This window comes from Mesoplodon densirostris, chromosome 13, assembly GCF_025265405.1.
Source record: "Mesoplodon densirostris isolate mMesDen1 chromosome 13, mMesDen1 primary haplotype, whole genome shotgun sequence".
NCBI lineage: Eukaryota > Metazoa > Chordata > Mammalia > Artiodactyla > Ziphiidae > Mesoplodon > Mesoplodon densirostris.
In genome coordinates this window covers 55,125,260-55,151,542 of record NC_082673.1, presented here as the reverse complement: position 1 = coordinate 55,151,542, position 26,283 = coordinate 55,125,260, and the positions used below count along the sequence as shown (strand labels likewise).

The 26,283-nt window shown below is 41.5% G+C and overlaps 1 protein-coding gene across 3 annotated transcripts in view; it reads right to left on the bottom strand.

Annotated features, from left to right (window-relative positions):
• CPQ (carboxypeptidase Q) overlaps positions 1–26,283 on the bottom strand; it is a 520,356-nt gene that overhangs the window by 109,464 nt on the left and 384,609 nt on the right. The window contains exon 7 of one of the 3 annotated variants that reach the window (XM_060115781.1): positions 10,508–11,108. The exons of 1 other annotated variant lie outside the window; for it this stretch is intronic. In XM_060115781.1, coding sequence (XP_059971764.1) covers positions 10,932–11,108 — 177 coding nt within the window. In that variant the 3' untranslated portion in view covers positions 10,508–10,931. Of the gene's footprint in view, positions 1–10,507; positions 11,426–26,283 lie in introns of those variants that run through there. One more of the 3 variants, XM_060115782.1, reaches the window with a different exon arrangement.

Genomic DNA, 26,283 nt, shown 5'->3' with positions numbered 1-26,283 from the left:
TTGGGATGGAGATCTCTGGGAGATTTTCGCTGCTTGATATTATGTGGAGCTGGGAGGTCTCTTGTGGACCAGTGTCCTGAAGTTGGCTCTCCCACTTCAGAGGCACAGCACTGGCTTCTGGCTGCAGCACCAAGAGCCTTTCATCCACCCAGCTCAGAATAACAGGGAGAAAAAGCAGAAAGAAAGAATTAGTAGAAGAAAGAAAGAGAGAGGGAAAGAAAGGAAGAAGGGAAGAAAGGAAGGAAGGAAGGAAGAAAGAAAGAAAGGAGGGAGCGAGTGAGGAAGGATGGAAAGAAAGAAGGAAAGAAAGGAGGGAGGGAGGGAGCAATGAAAGCAAAAGGAAGAGTGAATGGAAGAAGGGAGGGAGGGAGGGAGGAAGGAAAGAAAGAAAGAAAGACAGGAGGGAGGGAGGGAGGAAGGAAAGAAAAAGAAAGTGGAAAGAAGAAGGGTGGGAGGGAGGGAGGAAAGAAAAAGAAGGAAAGGAAGAGCAGAGGGAGGGAGGGAGGAAGGGAAGGTAGGAAAAAAAGAAAGAGCAGGTAAAGTAAAATAGAATAAAGTATGAAATATAGTAGCGTTATTAAAATTAGAAAGTAATTATTGAAAAAAAAACAAAAAACAAAAACAACAACAAAAAAAAACGGACCGATAGAACCCTGGGACATATGGTGGAAGCAAAGCTATACAGAGAGAATCTTACACAGAAGATTACACATACACATTCACAAAAAGAGAGCAGGGGGAAAAATCAAAAATCTTGCTCTCCAAGCCCACCTCCTCAATTTGGGATAATTCGTTGTAAAAAGAGGAAAAGGGCAAGAAGTCTGAAATCTTGCTCTCTAAGTCCACCTCCTTACTTTGGGATAATTCGTTGTAAAAAGAGGAAAAGGGGGGAAAGTCTTAAATCTTGTCCTCAAAGTCCACTTCCTCAATTTGGGATGATTCGCTGTCCATTCATGCACTCCACAGACGCAGGGCACATCAAATGGACCGTGGAGCTTTAATCCGCTGCCTCCGAGGCTGCACAGAGAGATTTCCCTGACTCTGCTCTCACAGCTCCCGGGTCTCAGCCTTGGACCTGGCCCCGCCTCTGTGCGTAGGTCGCCGGAGGGCGTCCGTTCTTCTATCAGACAGGACGGGTTTAAAGGAGCCGCTGATTCGGGGGCTCTGGCTCACTCATGCAGAGGGGAGGGAGGGGCGCGCAGTGTGGGGCGGGCCTGCGGCGGCAGAGGCCGGCGTGACGTTGCAGCAGCCCGTGGCGCTCCGTGCGCTTTCCCGGGAAAGCCGTCCCCGGGTCTCGGGACCCCGGCAGTGGCGGGGTGCACAGGTCCCCCGGAAGGCGGGGCGGACAGTGACCCGCGCTCGCACACAGGCCCCGCGGCTGCGGCGGCGGCGGGCGGCGGCAGGCGGCGGCGGGCCGCGGGGGCGGCGGCGGCGGCGGCGGGCCGCGGCGGCGGCGGCGGCGGTGGCGGCGGGCCGCGGCGGCGGCGGCGGCGGCGGCGGCAGCGGGCCGCGGCGGCAGCGGGCCGCGGCGGCGGCGGGCGGCGGCGGACGGTGGGCGGCGGCGGGCCGCAGCGGCGGCGGGCGGCGGCGGCCCACGCCCGTCTCCGAGGTCCACGCCTTACCCGCGGCTCGCGCCTGTCTCCGGCGCTTCCCTAAGCAGCCCTTTTAATGCCCTCTCCTCGCACACCAGGAAACGAAAGTGAAAGTGAAAAAAGACTCTTGCCTCTTCAGCAACTCCAGACCCTTTCCCCGGACTCCCTCCGGGCTAGCCGTGGTGCACTAACCCCTTCAGGCTCTCTTCCTGCCGCCAGCCCCAGTCCTCTCCCTGCGCTCCGACTGAAAGCCGATACCCAAGCCTCAGCTCCCAGCCCTGCCCGCCACGGCAGCAGAGCAGACAAGCCTCTCGGGCTGGTGTGTGCCTGAGGGCACCGATCCTCTGTGCCGGAATCTCTCCGCTTTGCCCTCCACACCCCTGTTGCTGTGCTCTCCTCCGCTACTCCGAAGCTTTCCCCCTCCGCCACCTGCAGTCTCCGCCCGCGAAGGGGCTTGCAGTGTGTAGAAACCTTCCCTCCTTCACGGCTCCCTCCCACTGGTGCAGGTCCCGTCCCTATCCTATTGTCTCTGTTTATTCTTTTTTTCTTTTGCCCTACCCAGGTATGTGGGGAGTTTCTTGCCTTTTAGGGGGTCTGAGGTCTTCTGTCGGCGTTCAGTAGGTGTTCTGTAGGAGTTGTTCCACGTGTAGATGAATTTCTGATGTATCTGTGGGGAGGAAGGTGATCTCCGCGTCTTACTCTTCCGCCATCTTCCTCCGGGCCCCCCGATTGATTGTTTAATGGCTATAAATCCTTCCCTTCCCTGTGTATATTCCCTTTTCCAATGTGAATTTGCCACTCCTTTCATCAAGAGGTGCAATCTCTTTCCCCACCCGCTGAATGTAGGCCAGCCCTGTGCCTTTATTTGACCAACAGACTCTGGCAGAAGTGACCACTTGCAACTTCAGAGCATGAACCAAAAGAAGCCTTACAGCTGCCACCTTGACTTTTTGCTGCCCTAAGACTGACATGTAAAGAAGCCTGGGCTAGTTGAGGTACCACATGGGGAGAGCAGCCCAGATGACAGTCTGCCCCAGTTTCCACAAGTTGGGCCATCTTTGACCATCCATCCCAGCCAAGCTGTCACATGACCTCAGTGACCAGATAAAATGCAGGATAGTTAGTTAAATTTGAAGTTTAGATAAAGAATAAACACGTTTTTAGTATAAGTATGGCCTATGTGATATTTGGAAGCATCTAGGCTCCCTAATGACAGGGAACTCCCTGAAACAACACCAAGAATATGTAACAGGGCTCAATAAATATTTGTTGAATGAGTGAATATTCTATATTATTGATTCAAAGAAGATTCATATGTTTATATATAATTTGGATATGTGGGAAAGTTGGAATTTTATAATTAAAAAAATTAAAGAGTCTGGTTGTGATCTTGCCCGTCTGTTAAATCATCCCTCCTCTGCTGACGTGGGTTTAGGAGAATATCTATGAGCAGAGCCAGAAACATTCTCCAGAAGCACCTTAGGATCTGATGAAATGCCCAAGTGCCTACTCAGTTGAATTTCTAGAATTCTTCACCAAAAGAATGGAAGAAATGATCTTGGCCAGGAAGAACCTGGGGGCAAGAGTTACTAGTTATTTGGTGTTATGATGAAAGTGGCCTCAAGTTGTCTATAGAATATTGAATTGAACCTCAAAGAATGCTGAACAAATCCATTCTGATCAAACAAAATCAACTGACTTATTGAATGGAATGGTGGTGCATCCAATCCCCTTAGAGGCTACAATGGCCATGGGGAAAGGAGAGGAGAGATGGAGACTGAATCAGGAGTAGGGAGAGAACAGCCCAGAGATAGTGACTCCCAATGAGTCTCATGAGGATGGGATGGAGGACACCTGTGGAGAATGTTAACCCTGGGAACCAGAGGATCTTATATCCCCTGGAGAGCAAAAATAGCAATCCCAGTGTTGAAAGCACAGAAGCTGAGCTTCCACTGGACAGGAGGCAGAGGTGTAGAGAGAAGGAAAGTAGTATTGTTGATATAGATGGAACATTTATATGGAGAAAAATCCATGACCATGGCTATCTGTAGACCTCTCCCCTAAACTCTAGTCTTTTTTTTTTTTTTTTTTTTTTTTTTACCAAGCTCTGTATTTGACCTCTCGACATGGATGCATAATATCTCAAACTTGACATGTCCAAAACTGAGCTCCTGACCCCCTCCTCACACCCCTCTACCCAACTCCTCCCATTCGACTTGCTCAGGCCTCAAACTGTGGGGTCACACTTGACTCTTTTCTTTCTCTCACACTCTATATACAATCCATCATCAGATCCTCTGGGCTCTTTCCTTAACATATATCCGGAGGCTGACAACTTTTCATCCACTGCTACCATCCTGGCACAAGTTACCATAATCTCTCACCTGGATTATTCAGCCTTGTTTGGTTCTGGTCCTCCTTCAGTCTATTCTCAAACCAGCTTCCAGAGCAATCCTTTTGGACTATTAATTCAGATCAGGTTAGTTCTCTGCTCAAAAGCCTCCAAGAGTTCTAATCTCACTCAGAGAAAATGGCCCATGAGACCTGACATGATCTGGGCTCCTCTGTCCTGCTACTATCCCTTCCCTGCACCAATTCAGGTATGCTAGCTTCCTCGCTATTCCCAGAATGCCCCCTACACTCCATAAGCACCTTCCCTAGAATGTTCTCTTCCAGATACCCACAGAGCTACTTCTTTATCTTCTTCAGACCTTTACTCAAACCTTACTGCAGTGAAGTCTTTTTTGCCCCCCACCAACAAAAATTCAAACACTCCCTTCACATATACCCTATCTCTGTCCCGTCTTGTTTTTCTCTTCAGCTGTTCTCATATCATTTTACTCATCTATCCACATCATCAGCCTTGATGCACAAGAGGAGGGCAGAGTAAGAGGAGGGCAGAGTTTAAAACAGTGCCTGGAACTTAGAAGGCTCTCAACAAACATGTGCTGAGTGAATGAATAAATACGTGTATGTATGTGTTTAAACACATATGTGTGTATGTATGCATGTGTAAACCCTGTAAGCACACCTCTAGATGCTATTTTGGGTGACGGTGGTGGTGAAGATAACAATGATGAGATGGTTGCTAGTGCTGGTGGTAAAAGGCAACATCAGTTTTTCAGAATATGTTTTTTTTTTAATCTTCTCAAGAAAGCATAAGTTTCAACAACTAAAGGTGAAAGCTGAATCTTTAGTGTATATTTTATAAAGCTCTTCAAATATACAAGTTTTTAAAACATCCGTTATATGTGCTAAAAATAAATCCTTCCTAGAAGGCTGTATAAAGTGATAGCAATCAAAAATGCCCCTCAGTTCCCTAAATACAAGCGAAACTTCTAAAATTCCTTCAATAATGAAATACTAAGATACTCTTATTCTCAAAGCTGTGTGGCAAAAGGAATCTCCTTTTCAGCTGAAAACAGTGCTGGAAGACATCCTTATGTAGAATCCCTATGTCATGGTCATTTCACTATCAGAGATGAGAAACCCTAATATGCAAGATTTGCCAAAATAAAATGGCCACCATTAACAGGAGGAGAAAGGATGAGCAATTAACAACTGAACTGCCCAGGGGTCATATACATAGATTTTTTAAAATATTAAATAATTTTCAAAAGAAACCTTAAGGTTTGTTACGCTAGAGTTAGTACAACGTGAGATTAATAATACGTGGTGTCATCACTAAGACTCAATTACAGAAACTAATACATGAATCCTGGGACTATTTAGAGCTTTAACAATTGCTTTGCATACTTAGTAAGCTTTAAAGTATTCAGACAAAATGAAGAAAAAATAATAAACAAATGAGGCAATTTAGCTTTGAGAAGAGTTAAGATAATTTAATAGGTATAGTTTAGATAAAAAGAGACTAAGGAATTATAGCAATTACAGAAAAAAATGCAAATAGGTACGTATATTGAGATAAGGGATGTGGAGAAAAACAATTTCCCTCATCTGAGAATAGTAATAAGCAACAGCAGTAATCACCTAAAGGTAGAAGAGGAAAATCGCTACAGTAGAAAACAGCATCAAACACGTTGGAAATAATGATCATTCTGAAAAGCCACCTGAGGACCACTTAGCGGAGACCAAACACTAGAAACGTTTGAGGCAAGTTGAACATAAACAGTTAGTCAGGCACACAGACCTCACCCCAGATTTCTCTTTGGTTATCTGCAATCTTCATCAAGGATATCATTAGTGTTTGATGGAGATGCAAGTGATTAGGGTAATAATCCTTACGGGGTCATCTGTCTCAGAGTGGAGTGGATGCCACAATTCCCACTTCAATGGTGATTGACACTGGGAAGTTAGAGGAGGTGATGCACAGATGCTAATATCACTTGATACCCTTCTCGGCCATTAGGTGAAAAATACTAGGCAAGTTACTTAATACCCTGGGCCTCAGTTTATTCATTTGTAAGATGGGGATACTAATAGTTATTTTGCCAGTTTATTCAAAGCAGGAGTTCTTAACCGGGCACCCCTTGGTGGTTCATAAATTTGGAGTCAGTCGGTGAACTGGAGTGGGAAAAAATTACATCTTTACTTTCAATATCCTCTAACTGAAATTTAGAATTTCCTTCAATTATGGATGTAAGTAACAAACCACAGTAGTATTAGCAGAACCTGTCGCTTTGTCACCAATAGAAATCACAGATATTTTCATATCATATTAGACTTATTGTAGAAATCTCAATCCTTATGTTCATCACTACTTTGAAATTACAGTAATAGATAATACTGCAAGATCTTATTATTTTATGCATTTAGAAAACATACCAATATCATGTATTTATTTAAAAAATTTTGATAACTGCATTTTAATAGAATTCATATCTTTCTAATACTATGCATTTTATTTTATGCATTCAAAAATATTATTTGAGAAGATGTTCATAGGCTTTACCAGACTGCCAAAGTGGTGCATGGAACAAACAATGGTCATGAACCTCTGTTGGGTAAGTGGTAGCTTCACCATTAAGGTGATGATGGTGATGATGATGATGATGATGATGACGGTGATCATTCCTCCTGTTATTATTACTAAACTCACTAGAATTCATTTGTCCTGGAGATCTGGATTGCAGTCTTGCTTCTGTAACATAACAGCTGAATGAATTTGGCAGGTCATTTAATCTCCCTGAGCTTCACATCCTCTTCAACAAAGACCAATTTAACAGGGCTTTTCAGAGGATCATATGAATTTATTACGTGTATTCAAAGGTATATTGTATACCAAATTATTCAGTTCTCTTGAGACTTTTTACTGTTAGTGTCACCAACAAGAGTGCCTAATAAGTAAAACAGCCATATAAATGATCATCCAAACTGATGAGAGCTTGGAGAGTGAAAGATCAATAATTATGGCAGGACAATGGGTGGAAAGTGGACTATCTAAGGTAAATCAGGAACCAAGGAGCTACTTAAATACTACTTTTCTGATTTTTTTTGTGTGTCTCCTATTTCTGCCACTATAAAATTCAACAGATAAACACCAAATTTCCTTGATTTTAAGAATCACATTTTCCTACTATTTTAGCATTTTGGTAATTGGAATGCACCTTGTTATTGATACATTCCAGAAGACACTTGCCAAATTCCAGGCAATGAAACAAATCGTGCCATATATTAGTTGTCACTGTTTGTCTGTGTACAAACGTCTTCATACACAAATGGTCTCTGGGATTTCATTTTACACTTTGGTTAAATTATTGGCATGAGTATCGATATAGATCACTAAATTTTAAATGTGAGCCCCTAATTTTGATTTAAATTCTTTATAAGTTTTTATGTACACAGAAGATTGATTTTCATGTGTGAGGCAAAGCAATGAAAGGCAGTAGAAATCGCCAGATGCTCAGACTAGACCCTAGAGTGTTCAGGGTTAGTGAAGACGGGTGTCACCAAACATGCGTCATGGAGGCCTCTACTCTGGTACTGAACAATTTGTCAAAAGCGTCCTTAGAATTTCAAAAGAAGCTGTATGACTTTTAGAAATATTAAAATTTTTTAAATGGAAAAAAACCCCAAAACGTAGCCCCACTGGAAATACAGAGGAAAGCCTATATTCAATATGCCTCATAATCATGCTGTCAACCCTGAAGGTGAATCCTTAGCGCCTCGTCAAAATAAGGAGCACAGGTTACACAAAGCGGCCTCTCACCCCTACATGAGGCCTCACTGCTCAGGACCAAAAGGTATCCAGCGCCATCTTTAGACTCGGAGAGACTTTGATTCTGACTACAAAAGTGTGAGATATTGTACGTTATTGTCAGTTTTTTAAAACTGTACATTTAATGTAGTCTTATTTTTCCTGAAAAGCTTTATTATTCCTAACTGCACTCCTTAAAAGTGATAATCCTTAAATCAAAGAAATGGAGAATTGAATCTCTTCCAACCAATCCCACAAAGTCCCTCCTTAATTTTCTCTCCCCTCTCTCAGGCTCCACCATTATTTTATAGCTTAAATCTGAGAATACAATATTTGACGTTCTGTTGTTCTAGCTGAAGAGGTGTGAATGGCTGAGTTTTTGGTTTTTTTGGAAACGTAAAAGGACATTTCTTCCACCACTATTCGTACATCAACTGCTCGAGCCATGTTTAAGAAGAGAGAGGGGGCTTCCCTGGTGGCGCAGTGGTTGAGAGTTGGCCTGCCGATGCAGGGGACGCGGGTTTGTGCCCCGGTCCGGGAGGATCTCACATGCTGCGGAGTGGCTGGGCCTGTGAGCCATGGCCGCTGAGCCTGCACGTCTGGAGCCTGTGCTCTGCAACGGGAGAGACCACAACAGTGAGAGGCCCGGGTACGGCAAAAAAAAAAAAAAAAAAAAAAAAAAAAAGAAGAGAGAGGAATAGTCCAGACTCTCGCAGCTGCTGGTGGCCGTACCCCTAGACATTCCTTGGGTTTCGCTGTCAGTAATAATTTACTCACGTAAGTCTCACTACCCTACTTCAATGATAAATATCTGCTAAAAAGAAGGTAGTATTATACACGTAAATGAGGAAGGCACTTTTTATTTAGAGTAGTCATGAGAAAAGTGAATTTCATTCCACTTGAAAATTTTAAGTGAAAGTCCACAATTGCTGACTTTTATGAAGACCACATTAAACTATTACTTCACATGTGTCACTTCCATATAATGAACTAATTAGCTGGGAAATTATATTTGCATTCTCAATATTTTTGTACAATAGGAATGTCATAAATTAGGTATTAACACAGTTTTAGAGAACTGAAGGTAGAAGCTTTGTATACAAGTGATTATTTTTTTCCATCTTCATTTGCTCCATTCTTATCTTGGTGACTCAGAAAAAAAGATGTTTAAATAGAGCCTTTCAATGGAAGCCATCACTACTGTGTTCCATGTCAAGGTAATTGCCTTAAAGATGTGAAGATAAAAATCACATGGGCGGGGCTTCCCTGGTGGCGCAGTGGTTGAGAGTCCGCCTGCCGATGCAGGGGACATGGGTTCGTGCCCCGGTCTGGGAAGATCCCACATGCTGCGGAGTGTTTGGGCCCGTGAGCCATGGCCGTTGAGCCTGCGCGTCCGGAGCCTGTGCTCCGCAACGGGAGAGGCCACAACAGTGAGAGGCCTGCGTACCGCAAAAAAAAAAAAAAAAAAAAAAATCACATGGGCGGTCAGTATTTCTGCCAAGCTCTTGTGGAAGCCAATAGACTTAGTGCCTTAGGTTCCAATTATTTGTTACACTCTTGAATATATCCTTCATTTTCCTTTTCCTTTCCATTTCTGTTGCATTAGACTTTGGCAGGGTGAACTACCCGAGAGAGGCAGTTTTTGATCACAGCCACCTTTCACTGAAGAAGAGCAAACACCAATCCATTCTGGCAGGTACAATTTTCCACATATTCAGAAAACAGTTTGCCAAGAGTAGTAACAAACTGAGTTCCCAATATGAAGAAAAGAACATATTAAAGGTATAAATTTTTAAAATCTCCCCACCAAGGAAAGAATAAATTAGAGTCCACTTTCTTAAAAACAAATACAAACAAACAAACAAAAAAACAGAAAAAGTGTTAAATCATTTGTTCTTTGAGTTTACTTTGCAAATAATGTTTAAATTTCTCTTTTGCAATTCACAATGCATCCCCCATCCCATAATTCACCTTTCCTTCCTTAGTGTTTTACACAGAAACTACTAAGGCAGGCAAGGTTAAGGTATACTAACTTTTGGAGACCTGATGGCTACCTTCTTTTATAACTGCTCCTCTGGCATTCTAAGTTGTATCCTTAAATTAAGACATTGCTAAGTGGACACGGCCTGCAATATGCTTGTTGTTTAATAATGTTAAAAAATATTGACACAATGAAATCTCTGTCCTTGGAAATCTTTAAAAATAACATAAGGAAGGATCCATCCTGGTGTATCCTCTGTACTTAGTGTATCAGGCACAGCTATCCTGGAAGAAGGAAGCTGGACTCGATTTATGGAGGCTCTCGATATATTTTCCTAGGTGTCTAAGCTCAACACATGTAGAATAGATGTAAACAGATAAATTCATATACTATATCTGTCTCTCAAGGATCTCAATTTTCCTTTCTTTTAAGATTAGAGGCAGTGGGAGATGTCCTAAGGTGGTACCCAGGAGAGCCTCTGATCTGAAGACTATCTTCTAAATAGTGGAATGATTTTAACATTTATTAGTGTGAAGAGTTTCACATCACTGAAAGTTCTGTTTGGATGTTTTTGATTTTATTGGGTTGGCAAAAAAGTTCGTTCATTTTTTTCCCGTACGATGGCTTTAGTAGAGCTTAGTTGTCTTTAATTTCATTCAAAACAATTTTGTTAGACTGTATTCTGACAGCTGTCATATCAGCGTGCATTAAAAAAAAACTTATCAAAACTGGTGAATTTTTGTGTAGCCATTTTAATATTGAAGATGGAAGAAAAAAAGCAATGTTTTCGACACATTATGCTTTGTTATTTCAAGAAAGGTAAAAACGCAACTGAAACGCAAAAAAAATGATTTGCACAGTGTATGGAGAAGGTGCTGTGACTGATCGAACGTGTCAAAAGTGGTTTGCGAAGTTTCGTGCTGGAGATTTCTCGCTGGAGGATGCTCCACAGTCAGGCAGACCAGTTGAAGTTGATAGTGATCAAATCGAGACATGAATTGAGAACAATCAACATTATGCCACGCGGGAGATAGCTGACATACTCAAAATATCCAAATCAAGCACTGAAAATCATTTGCATCAGCTTGGTTATGTGACTTGCTATGATGTTTGGGTTCCACATAAGTTAAGCGAAAAAAACTCTCTTGACCATATTTCCACATGTGATTCTCTACTTAAACGTAACAAAAACATTCTGTTTTTAAAATAAATTGTGATGGGAGATGAAAAGTGGATACTGTACAGTAAAGTGGAATGAAAGAGATTGTGGGGCAAGCGAAATGAACCACCAACTGCGCCAAAGGCCGGTCTTCATCCAAAGCAGGTGATGTTGTGTATATGGTGGGATTGGAAGGGAGTCCTCTATTATGAGCTCCTTCTGGAAAACCAAATGATTAATTCCAATAAGTACTGCTCCCAATTAGACCAACTGAAAGCAGCACTCGACGAAAAGCGTCCGCAATTAGTCAACAGAAAATACATAATCTTCCAGCAGGATTATGCAAGACCACACGTTTCTTTGATGACCAGGCAAAAACTGTTACAGCTTGTCTGGGAAGTTCTGATTCATCCGCTATATTCATCAGACACTGCACCTTTGGATTTACATTTATTTTGGTCTTTACAAAATTCTCTCAATGGAAAAAACGTCAATTCCCTGAAGACTGTAAAAGGCACCTGGTACAGTTCTTTGCTCTAAAAGATAAAAAATTTTGGGAAGATGGAATTATGAAGTTGCCTGAAAAATGGCAGAAGGTAGTGGAACAAAAGGGTGAATATGTTGTTCAATAAAGTTCTTGGTGAAAGTGAAAAATGTGTCTTTTATTTTTACTTAAAAACCGAAGGAACTTTTTTTTTTTTTTTTTGCGGTACGCGGGCCTCTCACTGTTGTGGTCTCTCCCTTTGCAGAGCACAGGCTCCGGATGCGCAGGCTCAGTGGCCATGGCTCACGGGCCCAGGTGCTCCGCGGCATGTGAGATCTTCCCAGACTGGGGCACAAACCTGTGTCCCCTGCATCGGCAGGCGGACTCTCAACCACTGAGCCACCAGGGAAGCCCCCGAAGGAACATTTTGGCCAACCAAATATCTATTGTCTAGCTAAAACATTACTTAGAAAGTACCCCAAATTAGAAGAAAATTACAGGGAAGATTAAAAAAAAATCATTGTAGCAGTATATAAAGAGTTAACTTCAGGGACAAATAAATATATTTTTATACTTTTCAGAGAAAGTGAGAATATAAAACATTGAGAATTATTGGTGACAGCTAATGTCTGCATGATTATACAAAATCCCTTGGCCTTAAACTCCAAAATGTGGTAGAATATGATTCTGTGCTATATGTGTTTTAAACTAAGCACTTGGAAGTGACTTCTCCATTCATCCAGTCATGTGTTACTGTAGCCACCATGCCTGAATAAATTGGTGTGTATGTGCTTCAGACTATGACAAGCGGATAAATGTACATATTAATATAAATGTAGGTAAATCCTACGTATAAGATAAGTATACAGAGAAGTGCATGGTCAGAGAAGTCCTTATGGCTGAAGTCTAGAGACAGAAAAGTTAGGTTCAAGTTCAGGCTCTGTACCTCATATCTGTGCTGTGCAACTTTGGGTACATCTTTTTATTAACCTCTCGAACTTCTTTTTTTTTTTTCCAAATATGAAGTAAGTTAAGCAGTCCATGGCCTGGCAACTACCAGGGTCATGACTATTATCAATGTCTATGAAAAAGTATTCATATTTATAAATGATCATATAGATGCAAGAGATTACAATGACACCTTGTAAATAGTAAGAACATAGTACATAATGGTTTGGGAAACAGAAGCTTTCAAAATTCTTGATTGTTTCTTTTCTCTCTATAAGTCTATCTAAAAAAATCTCTAGTATTGAATTTCCAGATCTATGAAAAGGAACAAAGTATTTTCCCTTACATGAAAAAAAAATGGACAATTTTCACAAAGCACTCTTCCCTCTGTTTACTGTCACATTCTCTTCCCTTTGACTTCCCTAATTCAAATGACAAAACAGCTTCATTGTCTCCCATTTGGCTCTTTGGAGCATGATAAAGTATTCCAGAGCTTTGGAGGGGAAAATACTATCCAGTTATGCCAATGTCGGGGGAAGGATGCGTGCTATATATTCTCCTGGGCCTTAGTTAATACCTGGAGAGTTTCCTGAAACACATTTACAAGTATTTAACACAGCATCACCTCTGCTTTCACAGGGATGAGTTTTATTAAATGAAACCATAGAAATTTATAAAAGCAAATTACATTCCTGTTTTAACTAGTAATGAAAATTCTGTCTAATCTCAAAATAACTCATGTTACGAAACCAGTTTAAACCTTTGTTGAAAGGCCTTGTTAAGCTTTTAAAATTCGAATTGTTGTTTATATATGTTTTGCTGTGTGGGGTACAAAAGCTCTTGAGAAATTGATTCTGAGAACTCTCCCTTAAGAGAACTCTGAAACCAAAGCAGTTTAGACAAACTGCTGGTTGTTCAGGGTAACCTCAGCTTCTAGAATGAATAACTGTAAATGCAGGACCATCATTGGATAAGAGGATGCAAGAGGATGCAAGGATGCATCTTTCTTTCTTCTGAAAGAAAATAAGGAATGAGAGTTCTAATCTTTTGGTTAGGAAAAAATTATGCCTTTATGTTTTTAACACAAATAGATGAGTCAGAAGGAACTATAGATGTGCCCTAATAGATAAGGAAGTTAGAAAGCCAGAGCAAGACTTTCTCTATCAGGGGTCAAGTGGTATCTTTAAGACAACACAGGACTTGGGTTAATACTTCTAGGAATGACCTATTAGGATGAGTTCCAGAGAGAAAGACAAAGGCCTGTGGGCAATACTCAGGTTGCACTCTCAGCTGTGTCCCACAATTCTGCTTCTCAGTTCCCTGTTTGATCTTCAGCCCTAAAAGCAACATAGTTTTAGTACTACCTATTATGACTTCTGGACACTGCTCTCAGAGTACGAAGTAAACTCACCATCCAGTATCTGCTTTCTAGCATTGATCTTGCTGGCAGCCCTGCTAGTTTGATTCTGCCCCTTCATTCCTCAAGCCATCATCGACAGACCATTCTTCAATGATTATGTATTATTCTAGCACAAGTACACAAAACCCACAGCAGCCAGAGTAGGGGGCAAACTTCCAGAAGGGCTACTGATTACCAAAAGACATGAGTTTCTTGGGGTCTCTGGGAAGAGCCTCTCTCCCAGACAATAATTCAGATTTAAAAAAAGAAACATTGCAGGCAAAACTACAGATAAAACTAGGATGTGGTTAAACAGTGAATGGCAATTGTTAAGGATTAGTGGAAAGTCGTCCAGATATATTAGAGTGTTCATTTCTTTAAAAGATGCTTCTATATGTGTACACTTTTTAAAAAAATGCCATTTAAAATATATTTTCAAATGTTATCACATTTAGTTATCTTAATAAAAGGTTCTGCTCGTGCTTTAGGAAATATTGAGGAAGTATGTTAACCCCTTCCTCCAATCAACTTACTATGCCTGTTGTGTGGCTCACTGGGCTAGAACTAAGGCTACAGACTGACCTGGTAATGGTGTGTTCTCCTGGCCAAATATCTAAGGGACAAAAACTGCAACCTCTTGACTGCTGAGCATACAAATAACAGTCATATTAAAATCTAAGTGTTAGCGGCTTCCCTGGTGGCGCAGTGGTTGAGAGTCTGCCTGCCGATGCAGGGGACACGGGTTTGTGCCCCGGTCCGGGAAGATCCCACATGCCGCAGAGCGGCTGGGCCCGTGAGCCACAACTACTGAGCCTGCGCATCTGGAGCCTGTGCTCCGCAAGGGGAGAGGCTGCAACAGTAAGAGGCCCGCGTACCGCAAAAAAAAAAAAAAAAAAAAAAAAAAAAACTAAATGTTAGAGGTAAGACACTTTAAATGTTAGAATACCATCATGTGCTACAAAGCTCTTCCACCAAAAGGTGTGATCATGAGATTGGAAAAGGCTTCAGAAGAAAGTTCTCTAAAAACCTCTTTCCAATAACAGGAATCATCATATTATGGCCAGCATGCCAATTCCGACAGCCTCTCCCTTCTCCACCTCTTCCTCCTGGTCCCCTCTCCCCCCTTCTCCTTCTCTGCCTTCTTCTCCTCCTTATATTTTACTGGGAAACAGCTCTGCTTATTTATTTAGTATTGTCTATGACAACTTTGGCACTACAATGACAACTGAGTAGAGAGATCGTATGGCCTGAAAGCCTAAAATATTTACTACTTGGACCGTAAAGAAAGCTGGCCAACCCCTGCTTTTAGAAGACAAAGGGAAGATGACATTCCCAGGCAAATTAAACTAGTGCTGCTGGTTAGAAAGTGGTTTGCTGACTCTGTAATGTACTACGGCCCAAGTGCATGGGGATGAGACAATTTAGTCCCAAAGGCTCTTGTGATCCATAGGTCACTTGTGATCCTAAGCATGACACCTCAGTTCAGATTTGTGTATCTTGGTGTGCCAATCTGATTTCCTTAGGAAGTTCATGCACTAAATACGCTATGGGTCCTTCTGGGTCAGATCACGACCTGGTTAGCAATAGGGAGGCACTGAGGCAGAAACTGTTTGTGCCTAGTAGGCAACCTCTAGTGAGCTGGTAAAATGGGCTGGATACAAACTGAAGTTCTTCATGGTTTCACAACTGGAGAACAAATGAGATAAGATGCCAGCCACAAGAACTCACAGTAAACCTGAGTGTTTTGGCACAATGTTCTCAGAAGCAACTTTGAAATGCAGTTGGCTTATTTGGCTTAGTGACGGTAGCAGAGAAGTCAGGATATGGTTCTTTACATGTATGGGCTAAAACTAATACCCAAGCCAACTTCACTGTGACCTGAAACCATAAGGCCTTATATGACAAATATTGTCCCACAACTCTAGTAGGCAAGGTCAAAGATTCCATTCTTGTTGTCACAGCCAGTCTTCTTACTTTATGTCTTTTCTCTTATGTGGAAAAAAATAATAAAAACTTAGCTAAGACGGATCCCTTCTAAAGAGATAAAGGAAAGAGGTGAGTGAAAGCCTACTCTTGTTCATTTGCAAGGTGGCATAATGTGATTGTCCTAATACCAAAGGGAATATTTTGACAACTCTTCCCAGGCTGACATAACATCTATATATAAATACCATACAGAATATTCTGGAGTCCCATAGTCATAATGGAATTCTCAGGAGAAAGCAAATACAAACGACAGCCCTTTCCTTTTTTTAAAAAATGAAATCCACAGATTCTAATAAGACCCCAAAGGGCCCCCAGGTGTGCTATAGAAACTATGTGAATGTTGGAACTACATGGGGCTCCAGACCAAGAACACGCTGAGATAAATGAAATTTAAACCAATTTTGTGATATGCTTGACAGACTAATGCAAATACCTAGGCACTGAAAGAAAAACATGGGATGCATAAAAGCCCAGCAGTAATGATTAAAACAATAACCTCTGATTAGTACATCTATACTGCATGGAACATTAACAATATAAGCAAGGCCGTTCTGGAGACACAGTCCAGACACAATTAGGCTGAATGAGTATATCAGGTCTATTATTTTTATAACCAGAGCTGCAGATGAGTACAAAACTGTGCTCACTCTAGCACTGTCAATCTAGCTAAATTAACATTATATAGAGGCAATAGGGTTGGCAAAATAAAAATGTCAAAGTAAACCCATTTGCCCAGATAACATGAAGAATTCTCACAAGCATTTCTAAATATCCCTTTATTTTCGAGTGGAACATGAACCCAGTGTGGGCTGGGAAGTTGGCAAGAACTTTACTACTAAAAGAAGCTAGCATTTTTGTATATTTACTTAAGAGGAAGTTTTGTTCGTCAGCGTGGCAACATCAGAGATTCTGACAAAATATTATATGTATTCATTTTAACTTTTTCTGTTTTACAGTCGGCTAGAGTTAGGATAAAATAGTGTATTTAGAATGATCATACATCCCATCCCTCATTTAATAAAGCCTGTTTAAAATATTGCCTATATTAATGACTACCAGAACACGGCAGTGTTCATAATCCCAGTAATTCAATTGCCAGTAGTTTGTGCAATAAATCAGGAAAAGGTTAAAATATTTTTCATGCCAGAAGAGAACATATCAATCTATTTTATTTGATTACTTTGTGTAATGAGGCTTTCTCAAGGCCAGATTACCTTACTCATTCTAATTATGCCAGATCATATTTTTGCTTAAAATGGAAAAGATTAAAAAATGCCAGCAATCCAGTTGAAACTATTTTAGGGTGGTTTTCCTCCTTTGTACGTTTCAGGACATGAGAAATGACATCCTGCTCTCCTTCCAAGAGTAGAGAAGAAAGTAACATTGTTCCCATGAAAAGCAGATTAGGCAAATGGCATCTGGACAATACTCATTTTCCTCATTGACTTGAAAATTCAATAAAATCATCTGTAATATTTTTTAATTACAAAGTTAAATTCCACTCCTATAAGTAAACTCTTAAAAATCACTAGAGCACAATAATATCCTTCCATACGTGGTGACATTTCCTTCTCAGTGAATGCAAGCTGAATTCAACCAAAAAGGCAGTTCATATTTTTTAAAAAATAATAATTTTATCAATAAAGAATAACACAAAGCATTTTCTGACATCTTTTTTCCTGCCTTCTAGAATAACCTCTTTTCTGGGCATAAGGGAAATCTCCCTCCCCAAATGCTTTTGGGGCTCCTTCTTGCCTCAGGCTCCCTTTGGCTCCAGTTGAGTTCCAGCAGCCCCAGCTCCCATGCGAAGTCTGCCTCCAGGGAGTCAGCTGTTGCTTATGAGAGGATGGCATTTCTATGTCCTGCTCTTCCGAGCTGTTCCTCCAAATTGAAATAAGGTCACTCCAACCATTAACAGCTGGGTAAAAGGCCCTTGACCTCACTAAGTCATAAGGCAGCATACAGAATGAAGGTGGTAGTCTTAAGGCAAGGAAGCAGGAAAGGGTGAAAGAATGATGACTATCATAAGTGGAGTCAGAACTTTTCTTGGGACTTTTAGAGTGGTACCTTGTAAAATATAAAAATATTACTCCCTCAAGAATGGTCAGAAATAAAAAGTCTAACAAATACTACTAAGTATTGGGAAGGATGGGGAGTAATTAAGACTCTCATGTGTTGCTGGTGGAACGTTGAATGGTACAGCCTCCTACCACTTGGGCAGTTTCTAACAAAGTTAGACATTCATCTACCATATGACCCAGCAATTCTACTCTTAGAAAAGAAAAGAAATGTACATGTTCATCAAAAGATTTGTTTGAAAATGGTCATATCAGCCTTATTTATAATAGCTAGAACTAGAAGCAACCCAAATGACCATCAATAGGAGAATGGATAAAGAAGTTGTGATATATACTATTCACACAATAAAAAACTACTCTTCAGCTTTTTCTTCTGGCAGCAGCGGGGGAAGCCGGATTCCACGAGAGCAGCAGCAGGGTTCCTGGCAAGAATGATTGCTTGCAGGCCGCCTAGGGTGGTCTCGTCTTTCTGCAGCTTGTAGACCCTCAGGCTTAGGGCTGTTTCAAGCACACAGCCTTGAGAGAGTAAGGTGTTCTTGAGACAATCTGTACCGAATCTGTGACTGAACCCAGTGAAGACCTCTATATAAACGTTTAAGATTCTGGCAGCACATGCGGAGACCTACTCTTTTAGCCACCAGCTGCTGGAGACAGCCTCGTAGACAAAGTGCTCCCAAGTCTGTTCTAGCTGAACAGCTATTGTAGACCCTCATAATCTGATTTCAGAATGGAGACCGCCACACTCACTGCTGTGCGGCTAACAGGGTCTTGGTGCTCTGGCGGGGTGTCAGGCCTGAGCCTCTGAGGTGGGTCAGCAGAGTTCAGGACACTGGACCACCAGAGACCTCCTGGCCCCATGTAATATCAATCGGCAAGAGCTCTCCCAGAGACTACCGTCTCAACACGAAGACCCAGCTCCACCCAATGGCCAGCAAGCTCCAGTGATGGACACCCCATGTCAAACAATTAGCAAAACAGGAACACAACCCCACCCATTAGCAGAGAGGCTGCCTAAAAACATACTAAGTTCACAGACACCCCAAAACACACCACCAGACACAGCCCTGCCCACCAGAAAAACAAGATCCAGTCCCACCCACCAGAACACAGGCACCAGTCCCCTACACAAGGAAACCTACAAACTCACTGAACCAATCTCACCCACTGGAGGCAGACACCAAAAACAATGGGAACTACGAACCTGCAGCCTGTGAAAAGGAGACACCAAACACAGTAGGTTAAACAAAATGAGAAGACAGAGAAATATGCAGCAGATGAAAAAGCAAGGTAAAAACTCACCAGACCAAACAAATGAAGAGGAAAGGCAGTCTACCTGAAAAAGAATTCAGAGTAACAATAGTAAAGATGATCCAAAATCTTGGAAATAGAATGGAGAAAATATAAGAAACATTTAACAAGGACCTAGAAGAATTAAAGAGCAAACAAACAATGATGAACAACAAAATAAATGAAATTAAAAAAACTCTAGAAGGAATCAGTAGCAGAATAACTGAGGCAGAAGAATGGATACGTGACCTGGAAGATACAATAGTGGAAATAACTACTGCAGAGCAGAATAATGAAAAAAGAATGAAAAGAATTGAGTACAGACTTCCGGGTAAGATGGCGGAAGAGTAAGACGCGGAGATCACCTTCCTCCCCACAGATACACCAGAAATACAGCTACACGTGGAACAACTCCTACAGAACACCTACTGAACGCTGGCAGAAGACCCCAGACCTCCCAAAAGGCAAGAAACTCCCCACATACATGGGTAGGGCAAAGCGGAGAGATTCCCGCACAGAGGAGCGGTGCCGAGCGGCACTCACCAGCCCGAGAGGCTTGTCTGCTCCCCCGCCGGGGCAGGCGGCGCTGGAGCTGAGGCTCGGGCTTCGGTCAGAGCGCAGGGAGAGGACTGGGGCTGGCGGCGAGAACTCAGCCTGAAGGGGGCTAATGTGCCACAGCTGGCCGGGAGGGAGTCCGGGAAAACTCTGGAGCTGCCGAAGAGGCAGGAGACTTTTTCTTCCCTCTTGGTTTCCTGGTGCGTGAGGAGAGGGGATTGGGAGCGCCGCGTGGAGGAGCTCCAGAGACGGGCGCGAGTCGCGGCTGAAAGCGCGGAGCCCAGAGACGGGCGTGGGACGCTGGGGCTGCTGCTGCCGCCGCCAAGAAGCCTGTGTGCGGGCGCGGGTCGCTGTCCACACTGCCCTTCTGGGAGCCTGTGCAGCCTTCCACTGCCGGGGTCCCGGGATCCAGGGGCGGCTTCCCTGGGAGAGCGCACGGCGCACCTCGGGCTGGTGCAACGTCATGCCGACCTCTGCCGCTGCAGGCTCGCCCCGCACTCCGTGCCCCTCCCTCCCGCCCGGCCTGAGTGAGCCACAGTCCCCGAAGAGGCTGCTCCTTTAACCCTGTCCTGTCTGAGCGAAGAACAGACGCCCTCCGGCGACCTACACGCAGAGGCGGGGCCAAATGCAAAGCTGAGACCCAGGAGCTGTGAGAACAAAGAAGAGAAAGGGAAATCTCTCCCAGAAGCAGCGGATTAAAGCTCCACAATCAACTTCATGTACCCTGCATCTGTGGAATACATGAATAGACAACAAATCATCCCAAATTGAGGAGCCAGGAGTCAGTGCTGTGCCTCTGAGGTGGGAGAGCGAACTTCAGGACACTGGTCCACAAGAGACCTCCCAGCTCCACATAATATCAAATGGCGAAAATCTTCCAGAGATCTCCATCTCAACACCAGCACCCAGCTTCACTCAACGACCAGCAAGCTACAGTGCTGGACACCCTATGCCAAACAACTAGCAAGACAGGAACACAACGCCACCCATTAGCAGAGAGGCTGCCTCAAATCATAAAAAGTCCGCAAATACCCCAAAACACACCACCAGACGTGGACCTGCCCACCAGAAAGACAAGATCCAGCCTCATCCACCAGAACACAGGCAGTAGTCCCCACCACCAAGAAGCCTACACAACCCACTAAACCAACCTTAGCCACTGGGGACAGACACCAAAAACAACGGGAACTACGAACCTGCAGCCTGCAAAGAGGAGACCCCAAACACAGTAACATAAGCAAAATGAGAAGACAGAAAAACACACAGCAGGAGAAGGAGCAAGATAAAAACCCACCAGACCTAACAAATGAAGAGGTAATAGGCAGTCTATCTGAAAAAGAATTCAGAATAATGATGGTAAAGTTGATCCAAAATCTTGGAAACAGAATAGACAAAATGCAAGAAACAGTTAACAAGGACCTAGAAGAACTAAAGATGAATCAAGCATCGATTAAAAACATAATAAATGAAATAAAAAATACTCTAGATGGGATCAATAGCAGAATAACTGAGGCAGAAGAACGGATAAGTGAGGTGGAAGATAAAATAGTGGAAATAACTGCTGCACAGCAAAATAAAGAAAAAAGAATGAAAAGAACAGAGGACAGTCTCAGAGACCTCTGGGACAACATTAAACGCACCAACATTCGAATTATAGGGGTTCCAGAAGAAGAAGAGAAAAAGAAAGGGACTGAGAAAATATTTGAAGAGATTATAGTTGAAAACTTCCCTAAAATGGGAAAGGAAATAGTTAATCAAGTCCAGGAGGCACAGAGAGTCCCATACAGAATAAATCCAAGGAGAAATACACCAAGACACATATTAATCAAACTGTCAAAAATTAAACACAAAGAAATCATATTAAAAGCAGCAAGGCAAAAACAACAAATAACACACAAGGGACTCCCCATCAGGATAACAGCTGATCTCTCAGCAGAAACTCTACAAGCCAGAAGGGAGTGGCAGGACATACTTAAAGTGATGAAGGAGAAAAACCTGCAACCAAGATTACTCTACCCAGCAAGGATCTCATTCAGATTTGATGGAGAAATTAAAACCTTTACAGACAAGCAAAAGCTGAGAGAGTTCAGCACCACCAAACCAGCTTTACAACAAATGCTAAAGGAACTTCTCTAGGCAAGAAACACAACAGAAGGAATATACCTACAATAACGAACCCAAAACAATTAAGAAAATGGGAATAGGAACATACATATCAATAATTACCTTAAATGTAAATGGACTAAATGCTCCCACCAAAAGACACAGATTGGCTGAATGGATACAAAAACAAGACCCATATATATGCTGTCTACAAGAGACCTACTTCAGACCTAGAGACACATACAGATTGAAAGTAAGGGGATGGAAAAAGATATTCCATGCAAATGGAAACCAAAAGAAAGCTGGAGTAGCAATTCTCATATCAGACAAAATAGAGTTTAAAATAAAGACTACTAGAAGAGACAAAGAAGGACACTACATAATGATCAAGGGATCAATCCAAGAAGAAGATATAACAATTGTAAATATTTATGCACCAAACATAGGAGCACCTCAATACATAAGGGAAATATTAACAGCCATAAAAGGAGAAATCGACAGTAACACAATCATAGTAGGGGACTTTAACACCCCACTTTCACCAATGGACAGGTCATCCAAAATGAAAATAAATAAGGAAACACAAGCTTTAAAGGATACATTAAACAAGATGGACTTAATTGATATTTATAGGACATTCCATCCAAAAACAACAGAATACACATTTTTCTCAAGTGCTCATGGAACATTCTCCAGGATAGATCATATCTTGGGTCACAAATCAAGCCTTGGTAAATTTAAGAAAATTGAAATTGTATCAAGTATCTTTTCCAACCACAATGCTATGAGACTAGATATCAATTACAGGAAAAGAGCTGTAAAACATACAATGACATGGAGGCTAAACAATACACTACTTAATAACGAAGTGATCACTGAAGAAATCAAAGAGGAAATTAAAAAATACCTAGAAACAAATGACAATGGAGACACGACGACCCAAAACCTAAGGGATGCAGCAAAAGCAGTTCTAAGAGGCAAGTTTATGGCAATACAATCCCACCTTAAGAAACAGGAAATATCTCGAATAAACAACCTAACCTTGCACCTAAAGCAATTAGAGAAAGAAGGACAAAAACATCCCAAAGTTAGCAGAAGGAAAGAAATCATAAAAATCAGATCAGAAATAAATGAAAAATAAATGAAGGAAACGATAGCAAAGATCAATAAAACTAAAAGCTGGTTCTTTGAGAAGATAAACAAAATTGATAAACCATTAGCCAGACTCATCAAGAAAAAAAGGGAGAAGACTCAAATCAATAGAATTAGAAATGAAAAAGGAGAAGTAACAACTGACACTGTAGAAATACAAAAGATCATGAGAGATTACTATAAGCAACTCTATGCCAATAAAATGGACAACCTGGAAGAAATGGACAAATTCTTAGAAATGCACAACCTGCCAAGACTGAATCAGGAAGAAATAGAAAATATGAACAGACCAATCACAAGCACTGAAATTGAAACTGTGATAAAAAATCTTCCAACAAACAAAAGCCCAGGACCAGATGGCTTCACAGGCGAATTCTATCAAGCATTTAGAGAAGAGCTAACACCTATCCTTCTCAAACTCTTCCAAAATATAGCAGAGGGAGGAACACTCCCAAACTCATTCTACGAGGCCACCATCACCTGGATACCAAAACCAGACAAGGATGTCACAAAGAAAGAAAACTACAGGCCAATATCACTGATGAACATAGATGCAAAAATCCTCAACAAAATACTAGCAAACAGAATCCAACAGCACATTAAAAGGATCATACACCATGATCAAGTGGGGTTTATTCCAGGAATGCAAGGATTCTTCAATATACGCAAATCAATCAATGTGATACACCATATTAACAAACTGAAGGAGAAAAACCATATGATCATCTCAATAGATGCAGAGAAAGCTTTTGACAAAATTCAACACCGATTTATGATAAAAACCCTGCAGAAAGTAGGCATAGAGGGAACTTTCCTCAACATAATAAAGGCCATATATGACAAACCCACAGCCAGCATCGTCCTCAATGGTGAAAAACTGAAACCATTTCCACTAAGATCAGGAACAAGACAAGGTTGCCCACTCTCACCACTCTTATTCAACATAGTTTTGGAAGTTTTAGCCACAGCAATCAGAGAAGAAAAGGAAATAAAAGGAATCCAAATGGGAAAAGAAGAAGTAAAGTTGTCACTGTTTGCAGATGACATGATACTATACATAGAGAATCCTAAAGATGCTACCAGAAAACTACTAGAGCTAATCAATGAATTTGGTAAAGTTGCAGGATACAAAATTAATGCACAGAAATCTCTGGCATTCCTATATACTAATGATGAAAAATCTGAAAGTGAAATCAAGGAAACACTCCCATTTACCATTGCAACAAAAAGATTAAAATATCTAGGAATAAACCTACCTAAGGAGACAAAAGACCTGTATGCAGAAAATTATAAGACACTGATGAAAGAAATTAAAGATGATACAAATAGATGGAGAGATGTACCATGTTCTTGGATTGGAAGAATCAACATTGTGAAAATGACTCTACTACCCAAAGCAATCTACAGATTCAATGCAATACCTATCAAACTACCAATGGCATTTTTCACAGAACTAGAACAAAAAATTTCACAATTTGTATGGAAACACAAAAGACCCCGAATAGCCAAAGCAATCTTGAGAACGAAAAACGGAGCTGGAGGAATCAGGCTCCCTGACTTCAGACTATACTACAAAGCTACAGTAATCAAGACAGTATGGTACTGGCACAAAAACAGAAAGATAGATCAATGGAACAGGATAGAAAGCCCAGAGATAAACCCACGGACATATGGTCACCTTATCTTTGATAAAGGAGGCAGGAATGTACAGTGGAGAAAGGACAGTCTCTTCAATAAGTGGTGCTGGGAAAACTGGATAGGGACATGTAAAAGTATGAGATTAGATCATTCCCTAACACCATACACAAAAATAAGCTCAAAATGGATTAAAGACCTAAATGTAAGGCCAGAAACTATCAAACTCTTAGAGGAAAACATAGGCAGAACACTCTATGACATAAATCACAGCAAGATCCTTTTTGACCCACCTCCTAGAGAAATGGAAATAAAGACAAAAATAAACACATGGGACCTAATGAAGCTTAAAAGCTTTTGCACAGCAAAGGAAACCATAAACAGGACCAAAAGACAACCCTCAGAATGGGAGAAAATATTTGCAAATGAAGCAACTGACAAAGGATTAATCTCCAAAATTTATAAGCAGCTCATGAAGCTCAATAACAAAAAAAGAAACAACCCAATCCAAAAATGGGCAGAAGACCTAAATAGACATTTCTCCACAGAAGATATACAGACTGCCAACAAACACATGAAAGGATGCTCAACATCTTTACTCATTAGAGAAATGCAAATCAAAACTACAATGAGATATCATCTCACACCAGTCAGAATGGCCATCATCAAGAAATCTAGAAACAATAAATGCTGGAGAGGGTGTGGAAAAAAGGGAACACTCTTGCACTGCTGGTGGGAATGTGAATTGGTACAGCCACTATGGAGAACGGTATGGAGGTTCCTTAAAAAACTACAAATAGAACTACCATATGACCCAGCAATCCCACTACTGGGCATATACCCTGAGAAAACCATAATTCAAAAAGAGACATGTACCAAAATGTTCATAGCAGCCCTATTTACAATAGCCTGGAGATGGAAACAACCTAAGTGTCCATCATCGGATGAATGGATAAAGAAGATGTGGCACATATATACAATGGAATATTACTCAGCCATAAAAAGAAATGAAATTGAGCTATTTGTAATGAGGTGGATGGACCTAGAGTCTGTCCTACAGAGTGAAGTAAGTCAGAAAGAGAAAGACAAATACTGTATGCTGACACATATATATGGAATTTAAGAAAAAAATGTCATCAAGAACATAGGGGTAAGACAGGAATAAAGACACAGACCTACTAGAGCATGGACTTGAGGATATGGGGAGGGGGAAGGGTAAGCTGTGACAAAGTGAAAGAGCGGCATGGACATATATACACTACCAAACGTAAGGTAGATAGCTAGTGGGAAGCAGCCGCATAGCACAGGGAGATCAGCTCGGTTCTTTGTGACCGCCTGGAGGGGTGGGATAGGGAGGGTGGAAGGGAGACGCAAAAGGGAGGGGATATGCGAACATATGTATATGTATAACTGATTAAATTTGTAAAATAAAAAAAAAATTAAAAAAAAAAAAAAAGAATTGAGTACAGTCTCAGAGACGCCTGGGACAACATTAAACGCATCAATGTTCGAATTATAGGGTTCCCAGAAGAAGAAGAGAAAAAGAAAGGGAATGAGAAAATATTGAAGAGATTATAACCAAAAACTTCCCTAACACGGGAAAGGAAATAGTCAATCAAGTCCAGGAAGCCCAGAGAGTCCAATACAGGAAAAATCTAAGGAGAAACATGCCAAGACACATATTAATCAAACTATCAAAAATTAAATACAAAGAAAAAATATTAAAAACAGCAATAGAAAACCAACAAATAACATACAAGGGAGTCC